Genomic DNA, 27,855 nt, shown 5'->3' with positions numbered 1-27,855 from the left:
GGTTACAAAACGCATTTGTTACATATGCTTACAAATATTTTCAACAAATTTATTATATACATAGAAATGTGTTGGGTCTTACACAACATTTCAATTTATACAATACATACAGATTCTTTTTCTGAAACTCATCTGGTTCTTCAGAAGCAAACCTGGAATTATGGTGAATTCTAGAATAAAGAGACTTTGCAGAAAACCTGGCTATAGCACTGTGTTTGCTTTGATATAAAGACATGCCTATTAAAAGATAGTAGAAATTCTGTAATGGAAAGAATTTTCTTTTGATCACTTTTCTTTTTCTTTTGATCCTTACTGTTTACCTACTAGGTTTGTGTTAGATATGTGACTACAAGTAGACAATGGTAGTACAAAAATTAAGTGTTTAGTAATTAAGTGATGGGTCATTTTCATGTTCTGCTGATACATCAATTGTGAAATATTTGCAGTTTTGGATGCTGTAATATGATGAGGATCTTTACTACACCAACTTTTTTATGACACACTTGCTTTTAAACAGAAGAAAGGACCATGCATATTGTCACTTTTGGAAAAAAGCTTTTATATATATATATATATATATATATATATATATATATATATATATATATATATATATATATATATATATTCTTTTTTCAGAAAGATAAAGCATAATTCATTTTCAATGTAAGTTCATGTGAGAAGGTATTTTATGTCAGTTTGGACTGTTTCTATTGGCCCATGCTTTATAAATTATATTGCCCCATTGTAAACAGCTTCTAGAGCTTTTAAATAAAGCAAAAATTTAAAGCTGTCCAAAAGCAATGAAATGTTAAAGATAAACTCCTTTTGATCAGTTATTTTACAAATTCTTGTGGTTCTGCCCATGTCCCCGTTACCCCTCGTGCACCATCTAGGTAAAATTGCCTACCTGAGGTCACTTACAAGATATTCACTAGCTTTCTTTGTAAGGAAGTCAAAACTATAATTAAATTATCAATTTTGCCACACTTTTCAGGCTTGCTTCCCAACAGCAGCTAAAAATTTATTTTATTTTATTTATTTATAATTATTTATAAGTATTCCAGGGCTACTTATTTACCTTGGGTGCATTGATATAAATAAATGCTGCACCTATTCTGTTTTCCTTGTAGAGCTATATTAGACTGTGCTTTTATGTTATATTCCTGATACCACTCCAAAAAAAAGCACAGCTAGTGCAGTAAATGTGCATGGATTAGGGCATGTTTCATGTAAATAATAATTCAACTATGTACTGGTAGGATGGTACTTGAAGTCACATACTGAAGCTGATTCATCAACTACACATTATTTTTGTGCAACCTTAATGAATAAGGGCCACTCTGATTGTTGGATCTGGCAGGAATTGGTTGAAGGCTTAATTGGACTAAAATGAACCTTTATTTTTTTTTTTTTTGTTTGTTTTTAAACTATTTTTCAGTAATTTAGCAGGTTTAAGCACATTGCAAATACACCATACAAGAAACTAAACAATAAATTGCACTCCCTGAAATAAATAATGAGCTATTTATCCCATCAGACAACATTTTCCTGTCTTGCCACTGGATTAAGTGTCCTGTGTCCTGATTTATTTATTTAATTACTTATTTATTTTGTTTGTTATTACATCATGGTATGTCCACGTAACATAGATTAAACTACTCCATATAAATAGCACAATTGTACAGGCACGTGTCTTCTGAATGTCAAGGCATTAATGTGAATTCCTTTTGTATTCTACAAATCTGAGTTGGACTAGATTATGGATAGGAATATTTTTCAGTACTTTCCACATTTGTTTCCTACTTAATGAAAGGTGTTTGGGTTGGGCCGGATCATCATAACCACTTTCTTTAAAGAATAGGCTCCTCCTCTGAACTCTGCCCAGTAAACTCCATCCTGGTATCGGCTGCGATAATGTCCTCCCCGGTACCATACGCCATTCAGGTTTGAGTGGGCACAGGCGTTATACCACCAGCCTCCTTTCTGATAGTGGGCACAGTTACCTAACAGAAAGAGAATATTGTTTGTCAGAAGGTTGTTTTTCAAAAGCATTTGCAAATGACCACATATTACCATTAAACCAGTATGTTTGTTACACTTAACAAACCTTAAAATAGCAGTATGATCACTGCTAAAATCGAATGGAAGCCAGCCAATGTTCTTTAGTGGAATGGAATATGTAATGGGGGAAAACATTAATGTAGTAATGACAGACTAGAATCTAGAGACATTTCTAAAGTTGTTGCATATATGATGACTGTTGACTATTCATGTTTTCTTGCATTGCACCATCAGTCTCATACATCCAGTTAACCACTGAAGGAAGAAAATTATCAAAAAGTCTAATTCTATTGTTTCTTTTACATTACATAAAGTCTTGTTAAACTATGTGAATAGGAAAATATTTGCCATTGGCATTTACTGACAAATGGTGAATATTCACTGCGTGCCATTCAACTCTACTCGCCTCTACTCACATTTTGATCAATGGGAACCCCAGGCTTTAGAAACTGCAACAATGGCAGCAGTGACGTTAAGCGTTGTGTACTAATAATGTATTTGCATTTTGTTGTTGTTGTTTGGAAATTAACATGGCTCTACTCTACTATTTTTTTTTTCCTGGTTGCAAAGTTTTTCATCTGCCACCAATTCAAGGAACATTTGAAACTGTCCAAAAGACCACAGTGTAATTTTAACAGCTGCCATTGTCATCTGTTCTGTAGCTTGGAGGTTTTACAAATGGTTAGTTTGTGTTGGATGTCTACATTTCGTCATGATTGAAAAGTCTCAAAACATGTTTAGTCCATACTCGGCTCTCTTAGAACCATGAGAGATCAGGTAGTAAAAAATACCTGGTTCCAGGTACCAGGTAATAAATTTGCCTAATGGAAAAGCAATAACAGCAGAAAGTGAAATAACTTTCCTACTCGTGCATGCGGTCTGGTAAAACGTTGAGGAGAGTCAAGTCAAGCAGAGTAGGTATCATGCAGTAGGAAGCGTCATAAGACACTTTCATAAGAAGTGTGTTACTGATATATATATATATATAAATAATACTTTCTACTCCTTACCTGTGTATGCATCATGATCTCTGTCCAAAGTGGTGAATTGTTTGCCATTGTGCCATGTGAGGGAATCGCCAGCATTGCCATGGTAACGACCAACCCTTAGCTTGTAGAATTCAGCCTCAGGTTCTAGTCTGAAGCTGGCATATTCAGCAAATGTTTTGCGCCCGGACCAGTCCTCCAGAGTCACCAGTAGCTTGTAGTTGCCCTGACTGGTCAACCAGTAAATGTTCTCCAGCCCTAGCCAATACTCTCCATCTATATTTCCAAATCCTTGCTGTTGAAAAAAGAAAAAGGCAGACATTTGACAGATACATTAAATAAATGTATAATTTTCCTATGTGTTTTCTTTATCCATTTATGCAGTTTAACAGGGCGCCTATTTAATGCAATTCAAATAGTCATTAAAATCAGCTAAAATCTGTTATAGACCACTTTCCAATTTTTTTTTGGAATTATAATTTTTTAGATGCAGGATGCATTCTAGACAGTCTATCACACTCTCTTTTGGTCTTGTAGTCATCCTACATGGTTTTCATTAACCCACACATGCTTCACATCAGTGGAAATCCCTCTCTGGCCATTGTATACTTGTACTGTCTGTTTTCCATGTGTGTAATGGTGCAATGGCAATGTATTGACGTTCTGCTTTGTTTTGAACTTGGAAAGAAGCCAGACAAGGCATTTGCAAATTGCCTGTCTACACTATGACGTTTACCATCTATTTACCACCAGATTTATGTCTTTCTGAAATATTTACATATGCAATAATTACAAATTACAAATTCTACTAAAAATCATCCTGGTGTTGAGGTTACACTTCTTCCAAGATAACTCCAGATTTCCCTTGTGTATAAACTTTTAATGTTTTAATTGATGTATTTTCAGGGAGTCATTGAGATTTTGTTTGCCATGTGCATTGAGACAGCCGTGTCTCATTTGCAGGTGTTTGTTTGGCATATGTTCTCCATTAGACCTCCATGCTGTTTGATGGCATACTGAGTAATCTCTGGCCCCACATTTGTAGAACTCAAAAGGCAGGAGCTATTGGTCATGGGACAATGATTGAAAAGTTCATAATATCAACAACTTTCCATCATTAATCAAGGTCCTTCTCTGAGAGATAATTTCAGTTTTTTCATTGCCGTTAGTATTGGAGAATTAAGTATTTAATTGACCTTAAATAAGAAAACAAGGGATAAAACAAGCAATTCTGATTTTGTTCAAGTTCTGGCATCAAGGCTGACTTTACATTTGTACTGCCACCTCACCAAGAGTGTGACTGGAGAAATGAGATGATGAAACAAAAATTAGAGCAGAGAAATCAGGGAATGGAGCACAAACCCACAAATTTAGTATTTTTATATATGCATTTATTCCTATATTATTGGTCATTTAAGTATTTGTTTGATTATTTATTTATTTATTTATTTAAAGTTATAGAATGCAGAAGGCTTCTAAGAAGCCGGATATCTTAATGCAGCACTATGTGATTTTAGATATATTCAAATCCTCATTACAGTGTAGATGTCTCAAATGACTGTTTAAGAGGCAGTTGGCTAATTAGATAGCTGTGATCTAGATAACTTGCCTCTGTTGCCACATTTTTTTCTGGGTTGAATGGTTTTAAAATGGTGTGAGGTGTATATTTTGTTCTAAAAACTATTATAATCAATCTTCCTTTATGTGATTTTATTAGCTGATCAAGGTTAGAAATAAGAATAATGCTAGCTTTGTTGTGGTTAGCAAATTAGCATCACAGTGGCTAATCTGGCCATCAGGATTGGTTGAGACCACAGAATCCCAAATGTATGCTGCATAACATTTGCTGCTTACTTTGAGAGACCACTTGGTAAAAAAACAAAGAAATTCTATTTGGATGATAAATGATATAACAATGGTAAAAAATATTTCATGACATCACAAAAATACTAACCAAGGTTTTTTTTTTTTTAATGAGAAGCCAAACAATTGGGCTAACCTTGTAAGTCTCCCAGTTCCTGAAAAAGTTTACTGATCCGTCCATGCGTCTTTGGATGACTGTCCAGCCACCTGGATCCTGTCTTTGGTCACACCACACTTGCATCAGTCTGTTTGTGTTCTCAGGCTTTACCAGGAACATTCCACTGTTAATGTGGCCACCATCAAGTGCCTCCAGACAGTCCTTCCAGGGACCTGAAAAGAAGTAAAATCTGATTCATTTGTTCATGATATATGAACTAAAGGTTCTTCTCCTAATCTCTCCATCACACCCCATGTTTTGTTCTCCTCTTTGAGGAAGTCTACTGGCTCTGGTATCCCCTGTGGTAGGCCCACATTTCTGTGGTGGGAGCGCAGTATTGTAAGAGGTACTCTCTCTTTCCAGTGTCCTGCTCACAGTGATCTACTGTCACCAGAGCCCTTGTTCCTCTTCTCAGCTGGAAAAACTCTCAGCACTATAGCACCAGCATTGACTTTGGCTGCCACTTCTGGCCTGGGAGAGGCCTGTTGTTTTCAGGCCAAGCACAACACTGGCATAGAAGCGAAAGAGAGCTCCGATTGCTAAATGCAAGAGTAGCAACTAGATTAGCAGGTACTTCTAAAGCCTCCTAGGAATGCTTCAGCACTTTTATGTAGATCCTTCAAAAAAAATGGCCCCAACTTTTATAATTCTCTGAAGCAGAAACACTGGAAGGAAAGGTGGACAATATTTTATATTAACCCTTGCTCCCCAAAGCAATCAAAGCAATTTTGTCGCTGCTGTCTTGAAATGGTTTATAACTAGGGCAGACCTCATTTCTGTATATCTCTGTGGTGTCTGCATTATTTTCAGATTAATAGATCAGAATTAATTATGGTGTTATAAATCAAATATGAAATTCAGGTCCTATAAAAATCATTAAAATCTCTATTCAAGATCAATATACTCTATTTAGTGCTGACAGTTAAAAAAAATTATTTGTGCCAAACCTGTAATACCAAACTTGGAAAGATTGAAAGCTGATTTAATCTAATTTCATTTAATTTTAAATAGGAAATTGTTCTTTACAAATATAGTGGCTTTAATTAAATACACAGGAATTCTGCTATTCCCACATAATTTGTACTTTTGCACATGCATTTTGTACACATTCTTCAATATTTTTTAAAATCCTCTTTGGTGCATTACAGTCATTTATAATTGATAAGTTTCTTTTAGAGTTTGGGCATATGTACAAAAGTCTCAAAAGGTTTTCCCCTAGAGCACAAGCAGCTTTTCTTTCAAACTCAAGGAATTGGGCTTTCCATCAAGACCTGATTTGTAATTGCCATGTGTTAGTTTAATATGTAAATCTAAAGCGCAAACTTGTAAAACAAACAGCCTTAGTGAAAGTACATCAGAACTAACACAACACAGAGAAGAGAGAATGAAACTTTAGCATGAAAAATTATAAAATATAAATTCCATTTATTTATACCTCAAGGAGTTTTGCTCTAAAGAGAATTACTCTTTAAACCCCGAGTCATGTTACTCGGAGAAAGAACAATATTTCGCTGTCAGATTAAATCACTATGAAACAGTTATGCAGTAAGAAGAAGAAGAAAAAAAAAAACAATTTCAAAATGCAACCAAAAACACAGACTATGCATAATTAGTGGTATGAGCATATCTCTCTGGTGTGAAATGTGTGTATTTTATGTGTAATTGTGGACAGAAATTGTGATAAGTTCCATTCAGTCAACAATACATAAATCATTCAGGGACACTGCCAATAAACAATCATCAATACTTCAAAGGGTTATGTGCAATTTTTGCATTAACTGCAGAATTTATTTGTTTTCCTGAATTTATTGGTTTAATTATTTATTTAATAAAACTCAAATATTAAGCTTGCTATTTACTATTGTTAATTGGAAATATTCATTTTTTTTTTTTCTTTGAAAAAAAATATAAAAGTAACTTATATTTGCAAAATGTAATATATGTTATAGACATGCTGGTTGCATTTTTACAGTGTGCTTTCATATATGCAGCATGTTTTTTATATATTTGAAGAAAATGTTTATATTTGCAGCATTTAGAGTCAGCCACTCTATAATAGGATACATTTGTCTGTGGTTGTTCAAGAATATTTTCATGAAATACAAACATTAAAAAGTAACAGGTGCGTGTACATTGAATTAACTGTATTTTTTACATTTTAAAAGACATTTTTATGTTATTTCATTTGAAAAAGTACTTGGTTACATTATTCATTATAACATAAAGTTGTAGAATTACAAAAATGCATTATTTCCAAGACTGCTGATGAATAATAAAATTAATTCTTCTTGACGATCAAACTCTATCCCCTTGGCTAAAGCGACTTCATACAAGGTTGGGTATTCTCTACTTTCATATAAATTAGCTTACCAGGCTTCTGTTGCTGTCTATGATGTGGCGCCTGGTAGGCAAGTATTTTCTGGCTCCTAATCTATGTCTCTATAGTGCCACACAAGGACAATTCTGCCTACAGTAGGTTGGAAAGTTTTGAGTGTTTACTCACATGGGGCTTTTAAAAGGTGGGCATGCTGCCAAGTTCCCTGCTGCCATTCTCACTTCCCTCGAAAACACAACTCTTTCTTTCAGTTACGCTCTTCACTTAGCTTTTTAAATACCAACCATACTCCATCATTAGCTGTGATATTTACCATTAACTTTGAAATTCTCCATTAGTTTATCACTTGTTTAATCTTTGACTTAAGCAGATTTTTACATATGCACAAAATATACAATAATAATAATAATAATAATAATAATCATAATCATAATAGTACCTTATATTTATTAAGCATATTTCAAGAACCCAATACTCAGACAAACAGAATCACAAGAAAACAAAAAGATGTACAAGGAGTGAAAGCTCTGTGGAGTAAGAGCTCTTAGAAGAGCGAGTTTCTTTCTACTTTTTCTTACAGAAACCATATTCAGAGAAGAAAGTATAGAAAATGTATGTATGAAACTAAAAGGCTCAGTTTTAGCTAAAAGCACTAGTCTCTAGATTTCAAAAATGCATCTCCCTTAGAGATGACAATATAGGAAGAAAAGTTTTACATTGGTAGCACACAGCAAATTAGCCAGTGTTAATTTAACACCGTAGGTTTTGCATTTTAACTCTCACTGTATTGATTTTACGTTGGCCAAATTGCACTGGACACTGGAACAGTGTCAGCACTGGACCCTGGATCATCAGCACTGGACACTGGTTCAAAAATCAGCTGTGAAATGTATTTATAATCAACCAGAAATCAAAAGATTGTTTTTACCCGTTTTGTTCTTGTCCTTGGTGACAAAGTTAAGAGTGAAGAGTGGAAGATAAAGTTAAAACAAATTTTAAATGTATACCAAACCCTTACAATATTTTACATGATAATAAACTGAGTATCACAAAAACGTTTTATCTAACTTTAGTTAACTGAAAATAACTTCTTAGTTGTGGGCAGGTTGGTAAGGGTAAAGTATTAATAATTATACCATCTTTCAATCATATTACCATCTTACACAGGATAATATTTTAGTGTTATCCTTGCCAGTTATTCTCCCATATGTTTATAATTTGTAGGCTGTGTAAGTCCTTTTATTATTTGGAATTTTACACACACAAAAATAGTCTGACTGGCTTTCCATTCCTAAAGCTTTGATGACATCAAGTACTTGGCTCAAATCTTGTTCTTATGGAAAGTTATGTTTTTATGGAAATGCCACAAACACCATTTTGTTTCATAATGATGTTTGTTTTTCTACTGATATGCAACAATATATTTCTGTATATAGAACCTAATGGAACCATTCTGTAACTGAAAATAGGCTGTTGTTTTGTACATAAAATAAATGTAGTGTTATAAGCTGACAGTGATATGGTCATCAAAATATTATCACTATATATAAGCTGTTAGATGAATGTATTCTGTTCACTTTGTAAAGAATTCTCACTGAATGTGTTGAAGCCTACTGTTCAGTGTGCTTACATGGACAGAATTCATCAACGTAAATGGGAACAGGCCATGAGTTTTGTTGGCTTATTATCTTGGAGCCCTGCTTAGTTTCCGTCATAGAAGTCAGTATGTCAGCATTTTTAAATCCCCTGCTTGCATTCTGTCTATGTTTAAGTGGTCATACTAGAATTTTTACAGTGAAGGGAGTTAGCTGCCTTGATGCAAGCTCCTGCCAAAAACAAGTCATTAGGAAGGCAATGAGCATAATAATCCCATTTTTCCAGTTAGTGGTTAAAATTTCATAGTTTTAAACTGAAAATGTGTTCTCACAGTAAATTTGAAGACAATGTGCATTTCTTCATGGATTCAAACTTGTAACCTATATGATCATATTTTAGACTAATATTTAGCCACAGATTTTTACAGCTGAAAATGCTTAATTTGGCTACAGTAACTTATTAATTAACTAAATGTAGAAAAAAGGTAGTGTGTCTTGTGTAATTGCATGGGAGATAACAGATTAATAAACTCCATAGCACAGGTAGCAGAATATAGAAATCTAGATGTGTACCATAGAAACTGTTTTATTATTTAGTAATATCTTTTGATCAATATTTAAATAGGTAAATAGCGACATCAGTTAATTAATTAAAAGACAAACATACCATGCAGGGGTAGTATGTATAAAATATTATTATTATTAGGTGCAGCTCCTAACAAAATATTCACCTGCCATTATTATATTTGGAATTTCTAAAATATGCCAGACCACTACACCAGGCATGAAATTGGTCTTAAAATATCGCAGTAGAATAATATCACAGCTCAAGTATCACAATGATGTTGTATAATAATTAGGCATGTAGCACTTCCCAGGGTGAGTGACACTCACACCTATGGACACTTTTGAGTAGGTTTTGGACAGTGGGAGGAAATCCAAATGGGGAGAACACACCAAACTCCTCACAGACAGTCACCTGGATCTGAGCTCGAAGCCACAACCCCAGGACCCTGGAGCTGTGTGACAGCAACACATAATTGAAGTTGGCTCTTGGAAAAGTTAACTTGTGGGCAGCATGGTGGTTAAACTGGGAGTGTCACTGTCTCACAGATCCAGGGTACTGTGGCTGTGGGTTTGAGCCCTGCATCAGTATCTGACAAACAATTGGAAAGGTAATCTAAAAAGAGAACTTGGTTGAATATGTAAAGACAAAAATTTCTGCCGCAACACCTTTGAATCTTGAACTCCAACAATTAAAAAGAAAAAGGCTTAAACACAATTTTAGTGTTTTTTTCCCCCACTTTGGACTCATCGGTGCTAGTTAGATTTTTAACTAGACTCTCTCATATGGTAAAGTTATAGAGAATATTCATTCTCAACAGTGCATTTTTATGTTCTTATAGTAGGCTTGTGCCCAGTGACAGTTAATGGCAGAATCACACCCTGGTGATGGTAAAGACTTCTCTAACAGTTTATTTGATCCAAACCAAAAACAAGACACTAAGATTCCCCATTATACCCTACATAATTGAAGTTGAAGGACTGGCGCCCCCTCCAGTAGGTATTCCTGCCTTGCACCAAATGATTCCAGGTAGGCTCTGGACCCACCGCGACCCTGAATTGGATAAGCGGTTACAGATAATGAATGAATGAATGAATAATTGAAGTTTTATACTGCAGGACCTATTGTACCTAAATTAGTGTGACTCCGGGTGACTGTCTGTGAGGAATTTGGTGTGTTCTCCCCGCGTCCGCGTGGGTTTCCTTCGGGTGCTCCGGTTTCCTCCCAAGGTCCAAAAACACGTTAGTATGTGGATTGGCGACTCAGAAGTGTCCATATCGGTGTGAGTGAATGTGTGTGTGTGTGTGTTGCCCTGTGAAGGACTGGTGCCCCCCTTCACGGTGTGCTACCGCCTTGCACCCAATGAATCCGGGTAGGCTCCGGACCCACCGCGACCCTGAACTGTATAAGTGGTTACAGCTGTTGGCCTACACTGGTTGAACAAGCTCAGTTGTGAAAGCAGGTGTCATGCCTTCAAAAGACTATCTATAGCATGGTATATATTTTAGCACATCCCCACAGTGTCAGGTTTCAGACATGACAAAATGACAAAAATGGCTTCACCTAAAACATATGAGCTCTTTTAAAAATGTAAATAAACCAGTGACTTGTTCTACAAACACAGATTTTACTGAATTGCAAATTAATTATCTTCATTTATACTGCAATAATGATCTGAAAATAAGGATTTTTTTACTGCCATCTCTTGCCAAAATTTTCTCTCTCTCTCTCTCTCTGTCTGAGACCAATCTGCCCCCAATCTGTTTTATATATATATAAAACCAGACAGGGCTTATGTCTAATTGTCATTCAAGTGCATCACACATGACCCATTAAGCCCAGCCATATAGTTAAGTTTCACTTGAACTGTAACTTTATTTTTTATGAAGTTGAGGTTTAGAAAGCTTGACTTTTAAATGAGTTCAAAGGCCTACCACTCGTTGTTAATACAGATGCAACCTTCCCAGGGGTGACTACATAAACTAGTGCACTAGTGCTTCGTTTATGAATAAGCTTTGTTTGGGATATCCAACCTGACCACAGCACATGATGTCCACTTCAAAGGAAAAATTCAACAGTCATTTTATTGTAAACCAGCAGCTGAAGTGTTTCGTTCAGTGAGTGTGTGGGAGACAGTATTTCTACCAAGAGTGCTGGAAAGAATGAATAGCCAGTGGCAGAGGAGTGTTGATAAATGATAGCTCATTGTGTAGCATACATTCAGATGTGAAATCAGAGAAGAGATTTTAGTAGCTGATTTTACCAATTTATATTTTAAACTATTTATATGTTAAAATCTAGACCCAATAGATTATAAAATAAACAAATCACAATTAAGATAATCACAAATGTCGAGTGTATTTTGTTGTTTTGCACTAGGTGCTAACATGATGCCAGCAGTGATCAATATTTGTATACTTCAGCTCAGTCTGTTCTTGTCATCAGATGGCAGCTGCTAAATAAGGGTCTCAGCCTATGTTACCATATTTAACAGCTTTATAAAATAAACAGAAAAGAATAAATACTTAATTGAGGTCAGTGGTGGTTCTAGCTTATGTGATTGTAAATTTAGTACCTCCATCCCCACATACACTTGCCCCTCCACAGAAAATGTAGGGGAGGGTGCATTCTACAATATATCATAAAAAAGGTGTAATGGGTAATACAACCACAGAAAACCTAATGAGTACTAATTAAGTTGTAAAGGTTTTGATACAGACTGCACAGACTAATAGGCATAAGATTTATACTAGCCTATGTCTGTATACTCAAAAATCTTTCCTCTTTTTCCTAAACTGGGCATCTGATGGTTAAATTTTTTTGCTGATCTGGCACTTGAATTGAGGGTCAGTATTACCCATCATCCAACGCTGTCAATCAAGAGTCAAGACTAAACCAATTCACTGTAATGGTGAACTGTTTGTAGGCTTTTCTTTTTAAATTTCTCAGGCAAACCAGAATAATGTAACAATATCACTGCATTTTGAGTGAACTGGTTTATTTGGTAGTAGGGCTGGGTAATTATTCAGTGTTAATATATATCGCAATATAAAAGGTTTCAATAACAAAGATATGATTTCTAAACACTTTTTCAATATTTCAGTATACATTATTTACAGCGTCTCTCACTGACATTACAGGACATTACAGGGCACTGTCGTCAGTTCAGCACTGAATTAAAAATTTAGTTTAAAAATACTAATATCAATAAAGCCAATATATCTATGTTTGATGGTGATGTCATGTTTCTTGTTTGTTCTTGGAAGTTTTCAGTGGATTTTATATCCTTCATATTGATATAGGAAATATATTCTATTGACCAAATTTAAGAAACATATCATGAAATAAATTTTGGACATCACAGAGAGTTAGGAGTGGGTGATACTATATGATCGTGGAAATGCTATTGAAAGTATATGATGCTCTAAACTGAACTGTGTTATAGTCCTACAGCAGTTCTCTAATGTCGATGCACTGATTTTTTTGTGTTCTGGTGATGTATCAGACTCTCGAAATTTTGTCCCATTTCGTGGGGAAGATTTTAATGACTACATGTTGTAACTTCAAGGGGCAAGATAACTCTTGAAAACAAAGTGTAGGGGTAAAATTAAGAAATGAGACTCACCCTTAATTGAGCCCCCCCACCCTCCCACTACTGATTAAAGCGTTAAAGGAACACTATTTAATATTTTTACATAGTGTAATATTGTAATATTTTTTAATCATTTTGATGCTCCAGCTGACCAAATATAGTCACCCTCACCACTGATGTCAGTACAGTGCTGTAAAAATGAATTACACTAGGGGGAGCACCAGGATCTTACTGAGTGTTCCTTTAACTTTCATATATATATATATATATATATATATATATATATATATATATATATATATATATATATATATATATATATATATATATATTATAAATGCCAGTCAATTGTCTGCTAATATTTCATGGTTGTGAAAGGCCTTGTTTGTTGAATTATTTACTCTTCAGTATGGACCTAAATGTAATCCTGTGGTGAATTTGTGATGGGTAACCCTGCAGATTGTTAGCTTTAATTTGAATTTATATTTTGTTATATATGTTAAAGAAAGCTGCACTACTCACCTGAGGGCTTGTCAGTAGTGAAGGGACTGTGAGTGCCACCTGGCATTGTGGGTAGTGGAGGAGGTGGAACTTTGGGGTTTTGATCACTTTGAATCTCGTTGGTTATCTGGCTGGTACGACTGTAGGTAGGTGGCTGATGTGGCTTGCTGATTGGTGGAGAGAGTCTAGGCTGAGATTGAGGTGGGGGTTGTGGCAGTGGTCTTGGTGCCACCACTGGGGGTTCCCTCTGACACTGAGCTTCAAGAAGAGCAATGAGGGCAGACTGGTTGTTAGCCAACGAAGCCAAATACTGGTACTTATGCTCTAGATCCTTGTACCGATTGGAGAGTTGGAGCATCTCTGAGGTTTGGTTTAAAATCTTGTTCTCCAGCTGAGACAGCTCTAGCGCGTTGTCCCTCTTACGAATGATCTCATGCAGCAGCTGCATGTATAACTGTGTCACGCGAGAGTTCATGTTGCGTGATTCTTTGCGCAAGAGTTTCACCTCATTGACAATGCCACCATCCACTTCCACAAGTTGTTGCAGAGTCTCGATCTGTCTTTTCTGCTTATGGAGTTCAGTGTTGAGGAGTTCCAGCTCCTGCTTGTTCACCCGGTTCTCCAGCACAGCCTCTGGCTCCTTTGAGTTGACACAGATGGCCCCTGTAACCTTCTGCTGGGGAACGATGAAGGTGTAGGAGCACTTGTCCTGAGGAAGGGCTTGCGGGGCCCGTCGAGTGCGTGATGTTGAGATGAACCCAGGCTCAGGTCCTTGGTCACTGCTGTCAAACTCCTGCACACCACCACTGCATTCCATCACAGGGAACAGTCCACACACCAGGAGCAAAGCAAACAAGACCACTTCAGGGAGCTCCATGGTAGCACCAACACACACCTGACTAGCCAGGGAGCTGCTGCTTTTAGATATACAGGGGAGGGGAGAGGAGAAAATGGGAAGGTGTCAGAATTCTTGAACCGGCAATCAAATATTTGGTATGAAATACCAGTACATATAGGGGAAACTCTCATGTTCATATCACCTTACATACTATTATTAATTAATAAAAGCTCTGTAGACACCTTGTCCCCATAAAATGCAACCATGTCGCCATCTAAAATCTACCTTTTCAATTCAAGGACAATAGGATTTCCTCTAGCTGGCACAAACCTTCACATTCCTTGAAGTTATTAAAAATTCAGATACCACCCTGAGGGTGTTTTGATTATCCAAATATTTAATGGAAACACTGAGCTGTTTTCCACTACTACCTGTCTGAACAAGTTTTGTTTAACCAATCTAACCTAGAATCCCACCCCATATAGACCCAGGCCACAGACATATCACCTTGGGTCTGTTTACTGAACTACACAGACGCCACTGAGCTTATTAGCACCTTTGTCAAGCAACTCCTGTTTTAAATCAAGCCGTGACAAATCCTACGCTCTAGAGACAGATTACATTTCAGCTGGAAAATTGATCTGTCATGCCACTGTGTTCCATCATAGACAATGTGGGAAATGTGTTTATTATGTTTTAGTTAATTATGGGGACTCCTTGCTTTCAGTCATATGAAGATTTGCCTTGGTTGAATATTCTGAACTTGAACCATGTTCATTTAAAGAACACTAGGTAGTATTTTACCTTAATGTTACAGCTTCAACATAATTTTGATGTTTCACTGACCTGTAATATGGAATAGAGCCTCTGTCATTGCTACTCTGAGCTCAGCATGGCCAAAACTGCACTATGTAACTTTTGGAGGACAGTAGGAACTTGGAGTGTTAACCCTAAGAACCCTATTTATATAGCTATTTTGCTATTCCGTTTTTTTTTCAGTGCCTCTTTCAGTTGCATTTAAACAGTAATTATGTGACATAGCCATATTCAATATGTTGTTTTATTTTCTAAAGACCCTTTGCTACTCAAATATGTAATTACTTGAGGTTTTCATGCTGACCGATAAATCATTTTTCCTATAAATTGGTCATGTTTTGACCAAAATTTTACCTAGCGCCTGCTTTTTTTTTCATATTTCTCAATTTACAGCCTTGAAATCATACTCCCACATCAGATATCTTGACACAGATTGTTAGTGTGAGGTGTCTGTTAGTTGAAAACATAAGCATTTTTGATGCTAATTTATTACATGTAATATTACTATGACAAAATAAATTTGTAGCATCAGACGGACATATTTTTCTTGATATTCTAAGCTCTGGGATGTATAACTGATAAAGCTCTGACAGTCACAGCAGGCCCAGACTTTCAGGAATTTAGGGCAAATATGGACAATATCTCAACAAATAAAAAATATTTTGGTACTTTGGCAGTTTTCTCAGCTGCTGATAATAATAACAATTATTATTATTATTATAATCTTTTAAAAATATGATGAAATAATACTTGTTTATTTAAAAAACACACAATAAATAATTATTTAAGCTTTTTAGGTTATATTTGTTGATCTAATGCAATATTATTTGAAGTGAAACCTACATAAACCTTGAAAAACTATAAATCAATAATAGGAATATGTTTTTGCTGATGACTCATATTTTTCCGCCCGGAGACTGCGTGGGTTGACGTCATGTGAGTCAAAACGAAACTGAAAGTAAACACCGTCTTTCTTGTCCCTTTGCAGAGTCCTCATTTATTATTATAGTGAATATCATTAGAATGTTTCATGACAAGAACATTACACACAGATTTTGAAGTTTCGTCTTGATTTTTAGGTGATTTTTCACACTGGATTACTCCCAGAGGCTTCACAGTACCGCAATGAGAGCGCTATTTTTAGAAACTGTAGGATCTGCGCTTTCTAACGGTATACGGAGCTTACAGACGCATTCAGACATTCAAGACTTACAAAGCTGATTATTTGATATCGGGTTCAAAGTAGCATTAAAATCTAGCCCAAGGCCTCTTTTTGAATTATCCTTCTTACCCGGTCAGTGAATCAACCATGAATTGGGGCTGTGGTCTTATCGACTATGCCGTACATCTCAGTGAGTCTGGAAATAACATAAATTCTCACCACTATACTAATTAAAATAACTACCATTAAGAAAAACTAAAATTAAAATATTTGGGTCTCTTAATTGCAGGAAATATAATAAACACTGAAAAGGTCATGGATACCTAATTCAGATACAGAAAATGAAACGCCTAAAACATTGTTTAAACTTCCTTGACGCTTCTAAAGCTGGTTTAAGAGTATTAACCAGATTGTAATTAATGTTTGGTAAAATGTGATCCACATCTGCTGTTCTTATATGGCCCACATTTGGCTTTGAATGATGCTATTGGCTCACAGTGAGTCTGGTTGCCTCAACTCAGCCCCAGGTCCATCTTATATGGGCCAGATGTCACACTGACTTTTGGCCCACATCTGGTCCACACGTGCAGTTAACTAAGTCAAGTCCTGCTCATGACATTTGGCCCACATTTGACCCATACAGGCAGTTGGAATGAATACCTGTACAAAACTTGTTTTTTTTTTCTTTTGCTATCCCTAATCTAGTGGATTGGCTCTTCAAAAAGTGTCCATGGGTATGAATGTGTAAGTGAACATATTTTATATGTGTGTGTTGCCCTGCGATGGACTGGGTGTGATCCTGCCTTGCACACAGTGATTCCAGTTAGGCTTATGTAAAAGACATAAAATTTGCAACAATCTTTAAGATAACACTTTATTGATTCCATTGATTCCATTTTCCTGAAGGAAACTGCAAACATTTTAAGCTATAATTATCAGTTTTATATCAGATTTATATATGTCAGCTATAATATAAAAATATAATAATTTAAAATATAATTGAAAAAATAAAGTAAAAAAAAATCTTTCTAATTTTTTTGGTGATGATAATATTTTGGATGTGGATATACCATGCATTCCTAATATAAACGTAGAATCTGTTGGATTATTAGTTGTGTTAATCATCAATTCATTCTTGACGTACTGTTTAAGAGAGAAGTGCTAACAGATAAGATGGACTGTAGTTGCGAGGTGATGAGAACTGTTTATAGTGATCTCAACTGTGTGTTTAGATGGATGTCCTGGGTGTGTGCCATGTTGGTGACTGTTTGCAGATGGCACCTCCTATCTTCAGCTTAACATTAGAGAGACAGAATGGAAAGTCTGATGCAGCTGTCCATTCAGGCCACATTTTGTGAGATGCTCCTCACTACAAAATGGATCAGATCCAGCTCCTCCCTACTCTTTTTATTTTATTGGACTGAACTAAAACCAACTCCTCCCTCCATATTTATCTGGTTGTGTTTAATTTCTGTCAGTTCTGCAGCTAGGAGTGCTTTTGGATTGTTGCAGAAGTAGTCTGCAATGGAACTGATAATATTAATAAAACATGCTTTTGGTAACATTATAAGCTTATTCCAGGTGAAATAATTATTGAGTGTACAGAACCTTTAAGAATCTGAATGTTGACATTTAGCTGTTGACATTTCAACATCACTCAAATTCACAGATACCTGCGGAGCTGCTTACTGTTTTTCTCTGAAAACACAAGAAGGCAGTCATTTAATTTTGTAAATCTCCAAATATTATGTAGTAGGTTATCTACAGATACAGCAGAAAATATAAATGTACGGAATTCAGAGTTGAGCACACAGTTTTTGACACGGCTTCTCTCTGCCCTAACTGTTTAGTGACATTATTTCAGACAAAATTACACCAACAAATACGTGTGACTGTAGACACTGGATTTTTGGGTCTTTGTGGCACTTTGATGCAAATGCAGACGGCATTTCCTACCATTTGTTATAAATTTGATATAAAATCTCCAAAAATAGTGAATGCATTTAAATAAATACATTAAGCAATGTATATAATCTCTGGTTTAATACAAATGCATTGATTCTAGGTTGGGGGATAAAATAAAAATATTTATGTTCTCTAAAGTTTTATAAGTTGCACATAGCTAAAGAATCATTGGTGGTGGCTTTTTTATTATTATTTGTTGGTTCATACTACACTAAATACAATGAAACAGACCTGATTATTCTCGCTTTGTAATAAAACATTTATTCTGATTACTGTCAGAATTGCTCAGGAAGTATATTGTGACATATTTTGCCGTGGTAACAATGAATGTTGTCATACAGCTCACCCTTACTACTTAGTTCTAGCTTAATATACAGATTGTTTCCAGACTTTTTCACTGTCTGCTAAGCCTTCTTTTGTGCAAAGCAAGCTCCAACAAATGAAGATTCCAAAGTAGTTACAGGTCTGTTCACTCTGTGGTCATCTTGGAAACACGTCAGGGCAGCGTGAGAGAGCATTTCCCATGGATGCTTTTACCAGCAATGTGATTGACTGTTTATGTTGAAGGTGGAGTCTCCTCATTCTATGTCTCTATAGGTTTAGGCTGCTCACTTTCACAATTTATCACTCATTTTATTCTACTCCCTGTTTAAAATGAATAGACTCAAATACTTATCATCTACATTATTTTCTTTTCCTCACTCAATTTGAGGGTCATGGTGGTAGTAAGGCACACAAAGAAGCCCAGGCACCTCTGTCCCCTTCAACTTCCACCAGCTCCTCCTTCAGGGATCCCTTGGTATTCCTAGGCCAGCCAGGGAATATAATCCTTCCAGCATGTCCTGGGTTTACCTTGAGGCCTCCTCCCAGTTGGCCATGCCTGGTAAACCTCCAGCGGGAGGCGTCCAGGGAGGCATCAATATCAGATGCCTGAACCACATCAACTGGCTCCTCTCCACGCAAAGGAGAAGGAGATCTACTCTGAGCTCCTTATGGATCATTGAGCTGCTCAACCAGTCGTGGACAGTATGGCAAGCAATCCACTGGAGAAATTAATTGTAGCTGCTTTTATCTGTAACCTTGGTCATTACCCACAGCCAAATTAGGTTCTAATTTACATATAATTAAAACTACACTGAGACATTATAATAGATGTAAAAAGAAGTCTTTTACCTTTTCATGCATATTACATTTCACATTTATCTCCCTCCCAAAATACAAGGAAATACTAACATTTTAGCTTTATTATGGTGACAAAATTGTTTAATTATTAGACACTACTAAGATAAATATAACTGCATTGTGTTGATCTTACATTGATTCTTTTATTCTACATGTAAATATTCATTATTATAAGCTTCAGTCTTGAAAATGCAATTCATGGTATAATTGTGAGATCCTGGCAAAACTACTGTTGGACACTTTATTAGCTTTGAGCCAGGATCTTTAGTTATGTTCTCACTGGGCAGAAGTCTGACTGACCTGACCCCAGGCTATTTTCACAACCCTCCAGAGAGAATTGCTGTGAGCATTCAGTATATTTAGCTTTTCAACTTCTCTGTGATTCTGGGCTTAAAGCCTACGTGGATTCATAAAGACTCCATCCTGTCAGTTTCAAGAACAAACTGATAAAGATATATTGCTACAGATGTTCAGAGACTTAGAATGGCTTGTTTCTGAACCAAATTAAACACCATTGGAAAAGGCAGAGAGGGAGAGAGATTATTAGATGTAAGTTATATTATTGAATATGATATACTGGAACATGACAAATGTCGACATGCCTATACACGATTTGATAAGACCACAGCGAGTGCTGCAGACTATTTTTTGTCAGCTCTGATGGTTGTCTCACTCCGACAGGCATTTTGAGGCTTTAATGAAGTCTGCAAAATTTCAGGATACTGCCCACAGTCCAGGTGCCCTCACCATCAGTTCACAACCAGGTCAGTTTAAAAATATTACTCTAGCTGTCAGCTTATATCATCTTTCTTAAGCTCACAAAGCTCCCTCTCATGTCTTCAAAGTTTCAAATGATTACAAGGCTTATGAACAGATAAAAAAATGTTCACAAATGTTCACAAAGCTGTTTATGTAATGTCAGTATTACTTATGCTGCCAAACAGCTTTCTTACTTCCGGTCACTGCTGCAGTGTTATATAATGTTTTAGCTGGAGATGAAAGAGAATAAAATAAACTTTCTTTATCTATACAACATGGTTTACTTACATTTTTTTAAAAGGGAACTGCAGTTCTCTCTGGTTTGTTTACCTTCAGAAGCTCTGTGTCTTTTAAGTTGGAACAGTAAATAAATAACCTAATATAAAATATGTCAACATTACCCACCTATAGAGCAGGAATGAAGCATTATCCTCACATGCTTTCATGATTTTCAAACTTTGGAGGGCTCTTGGCCATTTTCCTTGCGTGATTTTATTTTATTTTTTTATTTACTGACACAGAGATTTAGTAAACACATTAGAATGGGTTCCAGCATGCAAACAGATTGGAGAGCTAGCAAATGGCAAGGAAACAACTTCTGAATATTATGCAAAATGTTTTTTTAATACAATCGTGAATTTAAAGTGGAAGAAAATTTCATAGATTTTATTGCAGTTAAAATGTCAATGAAATCTAAGTGTAAGCCATACATGTGACCAGCTAATGGAGCGAATGTAGACTTAGCCCACAAAATTATTCAACTGGTCATACTGAGCTCACCATTCAATATTTATATGATACATTTTGTGGCCAAACTGATTAATTACACCTTAAAATTAATGAACACTTATTAATGGTGGATAAAATGGTTGATAAAACTGCAGTGGATAAAACTGCATGGTAATCTAGTCGACTTGGCTCTACTCTGCTTTTATTGCTTTTCCATTAGCCATATTTGGTTTCCGGTACATGGAACTGGGTAGTTTTTTTAGTATCTGCTCACTTGTGATTCCAAAATAAAATGCAGACATCCAGCACAAACTAGCAGTTTATAAAATCACCAAGCTATAGATATCATATTTGTTTTTATCTGACTCACAGACACAGCTTGTAAAATTACACTGTGGTGTTTTTAGGAGGTTAAAACGCTCCTTCAATTTTCATACCTGGAGTATTGTATAAAAGGTTCTTCATTTCTGTGAACAGTCTTCATTTCTCTCTCCTCACTGACAAATCTATTCTTAGAGAAGCATAGTAAGTTTTATAGCTGCTGAATGACAAAGTGGATCGATGGGAATAGTACTTCTCTTTTTGATGGCACTTTCATGGCCCCACACACACATACAAACATAATTAATCTAAGAAGAAATGCAGAGAATCCCCCCCCCCTCTCTCTCTCTCTGTTTCTCAGTAGGAGGCTTCTCAGAAAAAAACAAACAAACACTGACCAACACTGACCTCACCACACTTTCTGTTTCTTTACTTAAAGGAAAAAAATTACAATGAATTTCTTTGCATGAAATGTGTTTCTCAGGGGGGACATAAGGGAAACCCCTGAGTGCTGTTCTAACAGTCCTATAATGATAGGTTGAACTAGCAACTGGTGGAGAGATTGTGACAGGGCCTTGGCCAGTCAGCAGCTTTCATAGCAGTTTCTGTGGATCATGAGCTAAAGCCTGTGTTTAACTGTGGTTTTACTCACACTTGAAGTGTGTATGCAGTGTGTGGATGCATGTGGTTTGCTTTGTGGAACATGAAGTTTGTGGGTGAGGAGGGTTTTAAAGGCTGAGTGGAGACCCCCATGTCTGAGTGCCAGGAGCCTGCCACAACTGCAGAACCACAGTAAAACACATGAGCTGCTGGAGTTTGTGTCTACTTTCCAGTAGATAATAGGGTCTTCCTGTCAGTGGAGAAAGTACATCTGCCCCAATGGAAAACACTGTCATTAGTCTCTCCCAGGAGAAGAAACCTTTTCTTTCCTCTCAAATGCTTCTCCCATATGCACACAGATGCACACACAAAGACAAAACAGTGGTGCTTTTCCACTACACTGGGTGTCTGTAAATAGCTAAAAAATAAAAAGGGTCTCTGTCCAGACTCTGTTAGAGTCTCTCTCTCTCTCTCTCTCTCTCTCTCTCTGCTCACAGCAGAGAAAAGGCATCTGGAGTATTTTAGAGCATGTAGAGAACATTGAAAAGCATGAATCGAGATTTCTGTTCTATAGCTGGGTAACATTGACTTATTTTTGCTGTTTTGGATTACATAAGGTGGATCTGTCTCCAAATTTGGGAGAGTGTCAACTAAATAAAAGTAAACTCAGATGTAAAGTGCTACAAAACTTGACAACTCAACTTACAAATGAGTTTCTGTGGTAATTCAAACAGTGAACCAAAACTTACAGTCTAATTAAACTTCAGCCATGAACAATAAACATTTTTTTATCTTAACCAAACCATTTCAAATTAAAAGACTCAAAGCTTTTGAAAGCAAACAAAGAGGTTCCCTTCAACCTTACCACTGTCGTTGTTGTGGTTTCCAAAGCTTGAGTACTCTTATCATGTTTTCTGTAATCATATTTTTAATAAATAAATAAAATATTGTTATTATTATAAAAAGTGTATTAAAATCATGACCATTGCCTTTAAAGTATTTTATTTTATTTATTTTCAGGCAAAAATGTCAGCTTGTGTCAACCGCAAAGCAATTAAAAATCAACCTCACACAGTTGTTATGAATGTCCAGTATGTCCAAGCAGTGTAAAATTTCTCCATCAAAGGCTCCACTGGCATAAGTCATAAAGAAACAAAAAAAACATGGAAAATTTGAACTGGTAAATTTGGTATCACGTGCCTCAAATCTTCAACTGTTCTCTGAATTTTTAGCTTAAGCTTGGTGAGTCTTAAGCATGTCAACAGACCAATCAGGGGGCAGTCTGCCATGTTTGAGGTTTGTGTGTCAGTACAGCCATTCTTTAGTGAATAATTAAAAGGCGAGTGGGCACAACTGCTAGGTGTCTGTTCTCACCCCCCGCCCCCCCTTTTCTTGTCCCTCTCATTTCAACCTGAGCATGACATTCCATAAATTCTTCACTCCCTCATTAGAGCGAGCTGAACTGACCTGCCCCACACACCCACACACACACACACGCACACACAGTGGCAGCTGATGAAGCTCCAGCTTAACACTCCTGCCTCTGTGCCCTTGTACTGTTGCCTATACACAGATTAACTCTGAGAGCAGAGTTAAAAGTCTGACTTAATTTCACATTGTAATCTGCCTTTACACATGTTTTTTACTCAGAATTAGGAGCAAACTGTAAAATTATTCACTCTATTAAGCTTTGTACCAACAATAATACACCATTGCTTTGTAATGTAAGAACTGATTTTAATCGATTGTGATTCATTTGAAATTAAACATAATTTGAGGGTAATGTTTATTGTAGGTACTATTTATTTTAAATATGGTAAATAGTACTGGAGTATTATTAATTCATTTCAGTGTGTTATTTAATTGTGATGAAAGTTAAAAAAAATGCACAAAAGCAGCTACCAAACATTTTTACTTCCCAATTTTCATACTAATTTCCATCCATCCATTAACTGTAACCGCTTATCCAGTTCAGGGTCACGTTGGGTCCAGAGCCTACCTGGAATCATTGGGCGCAAGGCAGGAATACACCCTGGAGGGGGCGCCAGTCCTTCACAGGGCAACACATACACTCACACACACACCTACGGACACTTTTGAGTCGACAATCCACCTACCAACGTGTGTTTTTGGACTGTGGGAGGAAACTGGAGCACACGGAGGAAACCCACGCGGACACGGGGAGAACACAACAACTCCTCACAGACAGTCACCCGGAGCGGGAATCGAACCCACAACCTCATACTAATTTGTTATGTTTAAAACATTAGGCTATGTCCCTCTCAGTTACTCAGTGTTACTTGACCGCTCACCATGCTTGCATGAGAACACAAACTGCTTTTACTATTACGTCAGTGAACAGATGCTTACACTGACATTACGGAACTATGGGAGGAGGGGTGGGGTCCACCCCTTGTCACATGACATTGTGTTGAATGGAAATAAATGATCACATTCTTCACCTGAACTTAAGGAACGCTAAGTAAGATTTGGTATTTTTGTTCTTGGGCTCCCATACAGTTACAGAATATAATACATTTTTTATAGCACTGTCTTGAAAACAAAGCGAATGGAGGTTGGTTTCCTCCCCACATAATGCAGTTTCTGCCGTGCTGAGCCCAGAGTAGCAAAGGCAGAGGCTCTGTTCTCCCTGTTACAGGTCAGTGGAGCATCACAGTGATTTTGAAGCAGTAGGTAAAAACATTACCTAGTGTATGTAATATTAAATATTTAAATATTTGTGTTGCAGACTGTAATCATGTCTCCTATGTATTTGATCGGTTATACTGTAAAACAAAAACACAAATTTGTCATAATTCTTGAGAAGGCCATATTTGATCTTTTTTCCCCAATATGTTAAATTCCACTAATAACCTTTGTAGAGTTTGTATTTGTATTCATTTATAAAAATAATCCAAATATTTGCATGTGGCTGTATGCTCTCACTCACAAATGGCAATGGCATTACCAGTCTCCCACCCACTCCTCACTGAATCATTCCTTAGAAAAATCATAATTGAACCAAATCCTAGTAACCCAAGGTGGACAAAATGTGTCATACACCCTGCTTGAAAAAATATACACCACAACCTGTATTTTGTGATAGAACTTCAGTTGTTTGAGATAGCATCTCTCCTGATCATTTATTTGCAATACTGAATGTGTTGACAGTCCCGAGGTAATGCCTTTAATTGCCCTGTCTATCACCAGAGGCACATTTCTGCCAACGACACTTTCTCAGCAAGTCCAGAGGAGACTGTTTATGATAAGCCCTGCTGATCGTCCTAAAGCCCCCTTATCCAAACAGAGCCCTGGCAGAGTGCACAAAGCCTGATTCAGTGCTGTCTCTTCTCCCCAACCCCCTGCAACACTGCAGCTGGAGAGAACTTCCTGACAGATGAAATGCTCCTTCACATACTCTTCATCCTGCTTCATTCATGAGGCTAGGGTAACCCCAATAAACAATGATCCAATCACTATAAAAAGGCTGTAGGCAGGTGCTATTTTGAATATTTTTGAGTCGACACTGGAATAAAAAATTATTTATCTGAACTATATACAGTATACAGGCATATTTTACAGGAGATTAAATTGCACATTTCTGTTTGCCAATCTAATGTATGTCCATTTCACCTAGATGAAAGAGAAGCTTTCTTAATTATTTATTTTGTTATGTAACAAATTTTTGTAAAGCTTTGCTTACAGTGACTGAGGCTCTCTGTGTGCTCTTCGTGTCCTGAAAAGCGCAGCTATCCTTTTTATAGACCAACACCTTCATGTGGTCCAAAAAGTGATCAAACTGTGACTATCTTGAACTTTACACTTGAATGATGGTACAATTTTGAAAATATTTCCTAATACGTACAGAGTACAACGCTGAGGATCATCTATTTGGAGCAAAATTGATGCAGCAAAAACATGTATTTTAAAACCACTGTAGTTAGCCTGTCAGCATTTCACAACAGACATTTTATTTTGGTTTCTGTGTTGTTGAACACTGGGATTTAATTTTCCACTTTATCTTTGTTCTTTCCTCCCTTTTCCCTTCCTCTCCTCCTATATCCTACTCCCACAAGTTTGCTGATATTCCAGTCAGCGATGTCCACATACTAAAGCTGAGACACCACTGCCGGTCTATGACTGACATCATTGCTTGGCCACATCTACTTTGTTGCTGGACACTGTGTGTGTACATTAAATCTGATAAGAAACTAGACACACACACACTCTCTGCCTATTGTTTATTGGCAGTTAATGAATGCTTGCTTAAGAAAGGAACACACATGCCCCCTACACATCTGACTGCACTTTTGAAAAAGGTGCCAAGAAGGGTTCTTTAGAGCTTTTCCATGAAAGCTCCAAATGAAAGCATTTTGGGTCCACGAAGGCCCGTTTGGTTCATTTGGATTTTGTAAATGAGACCTCCGCATAATGTAAAGATTCTGTAATTTTTTTTTACTTCTCCCCGCATAGAACCATTCAGGAACCTCTACATTAGCGGAGGTCTCTTTTAAGATTCACATCCCTATTGTTTTCTTTCATAATCCTGTATATCCTTGCCAAAAACCATACCTCTATACCATAAACTTTCATTTATGAACGTGTGCTTGTCTTGGAGACACTGTTAGCTTTCTTAGGCTTTTTGAATGTGGAAATTATTCAGCTGCTAACAGCATTAGGAGGGCAATGCTTGAAACCATTTATCATTCAAAGTTGTTTTGAAAAGCAGACAGCTGCTGTACTTCCTTTTCTTTTTACATACAAAACAGGACAGGAGCAGGTGATAGGAATGAATTCTGAGTACACTGAACTCTCCAGAATTAAACCTCTGCATGTGGAAAACCAAAGGGACACCCTTTAAGAAAGAGCAATTGCTTAGTATCCCCAGAATCCCTCATTTATTAAAAAATAATGTTTTTGAATTGGATATAAGAGAATAACAAACATTTATATAAGAAAAATAATTTAATGTAAATGTTGAATATAATTTGAATAATCTGAATGGTGAATAAAGAATATTATTCTCATATTATTCTCAAATAAATGCAAAATTGAAGACTAGATTTGACCCCTACTCATTCAGAGAACGCTAATAGAGTGCCATTCTTACCAGAGAGTTCCCTCCACTCCAGCAGCAACTTTTCAGCTTTTTCTTAGTGTCCTGGAGAAGTCATCACAGCTTGTGGACCACTCTGAGATGATTTTCTCATCCAGTTCTCTCTCTCTGTCTTCGCTGGGTGTTAATCCCCTGCTGATTCTCTTTGTTGGTGGGTGTCCTCTGTGTCAGGGGAGAAGGCTTCACTTAAGTACCTTTGTCTGGCCGGAGACGCTGAGGCTGAGAAAAGCAAGCAGGCACCGACCTCGATGCTCCACAAGCCTTTGGAAGCAACTGAGACTGATTAAGTGGAACTGATAGACCAAGGGAGGTGTCTTCGAAATTGGAAATGGAAAGGTGAATCTTAAACCTTTGGACTAAATACAAAAAAAAACCTTGAATATTAGTCCACAAAAGCTGAGCGTGGTATTGAAAGTTGGTCCTTTAAATGTAGTAGGCAAGAAGAGTTGTTCACCAAAATATAAATAAATTTTTGAATCCTTCCAAAGAACTCCAGGTGATCCTCGGTGAAGCAGAGAAGCTGTATTTAACAGTGGAGGAGTGGCTGTGGGAGGTGGAGTTTCCTCAGAACTCAGGAGGAATGAGAGAGTCCAGAAGGGTCAGCTTGCTTTTCTCAAATCTTGTGTGTGTATGTGTTTGTGTGTGTTCTGTCACTCCGTCTAAGCTGAGTACCTTCAGTTCTCTCTCTCTCTCTCTCTCTCTCTCTCTC

The 27,855-nt window shown here is 36.7% G+C and overlaps 2 protein-coding genes across 4 annotated transcripts in view; one reads left to right on the top strand and one right to left on the bottom strand.

Moving 5' to 3' along the window:
• The window catches only part of ralgps1 (Ral GEF with PH domain and SH3 binding motif 1), a 165,307-nt gene that overhangs the window by 73,270 nt on the left and 64,182 nt on the right, over positions 1-27,855 (top strand). The gene's annotated exons all lie outside the window — the stretch shown is intronic.
• On the bottom strand, positions 663-27,639 carry angptl2b (angiopoietin-like 2b). Of its 2 annotated transcripts, none has more exons than XM_066644200.1 (5): positions 27,141-27,639; positions 13,680-14,575; positions 5,050-5,243; positions 3,075-3,345; positions 663-2,006 (listed from the first exon to the last, which is right to left on the bottom strand). In XM_066644200.1, the coding sequence occupies exons 2-5, from the start codon at positions 14,533-14,535 to the stop codon at positions 1,807-1,809; spliced, it is 1,521 nt and encodes a 506-aa protein (XP_066500297.1). In that variant the 5' UTR covers positions 14,536-14,575; positions 27,141-27,639; the 3' UTR covers positions 663-1,806. The 2 variants fall into 2 exon arrangements, with proteins under 2 accessions (XP_066500297.1, XP_066500298.1); XM_066644201.1 differs by having other exon boundaries at positions 13,680-14,572.

This window comes from Hoplias malabaricus, chromosome 14 (assembly GCF_029633855.1).
Source record: "Hoplias malabaricus isolate fHopMal1 chromosome 14, fHopMal1.hap1, whole genome shotgun sequence".
NCBI lineage: Eukaryota > Metazoa > Chordata > Actinopteri > Characiformes > Erythrinidae > Hoplias > Hoplias malabaricus.
This window is presented reverse-complemented; position numbering and strand designations above follow the sequence as displayed.

What these genes read in the sequence shown, in the direction of transcription:
- angptl2b (XM_066644200.1), bottom strand. Translation starts at nt 14,535, where the DNA reads ATGGAGCTCCCTGAAGTGGTCTTGTTTGCTTTGCTCCTGGTGTGTGGA. An exon ending in CACTACTGACAAGCCCTCAG is followed by an intron (nt 5,244 to 13,679) that starts GTGAGTAGTGCA and finishes ACTTCTTTTCAG; the next exon opens with GTCCCTGGAAGGACTGTCTG. An exon ending in AGATCATGATGCATACACAG is followed by an intron (nt 2,007 to 3,074) that starts GTAAGGAGTAGA and finishes TCTTTCTGTTAG; the next exon opens with GTAACTGTGCCCACTATCAG.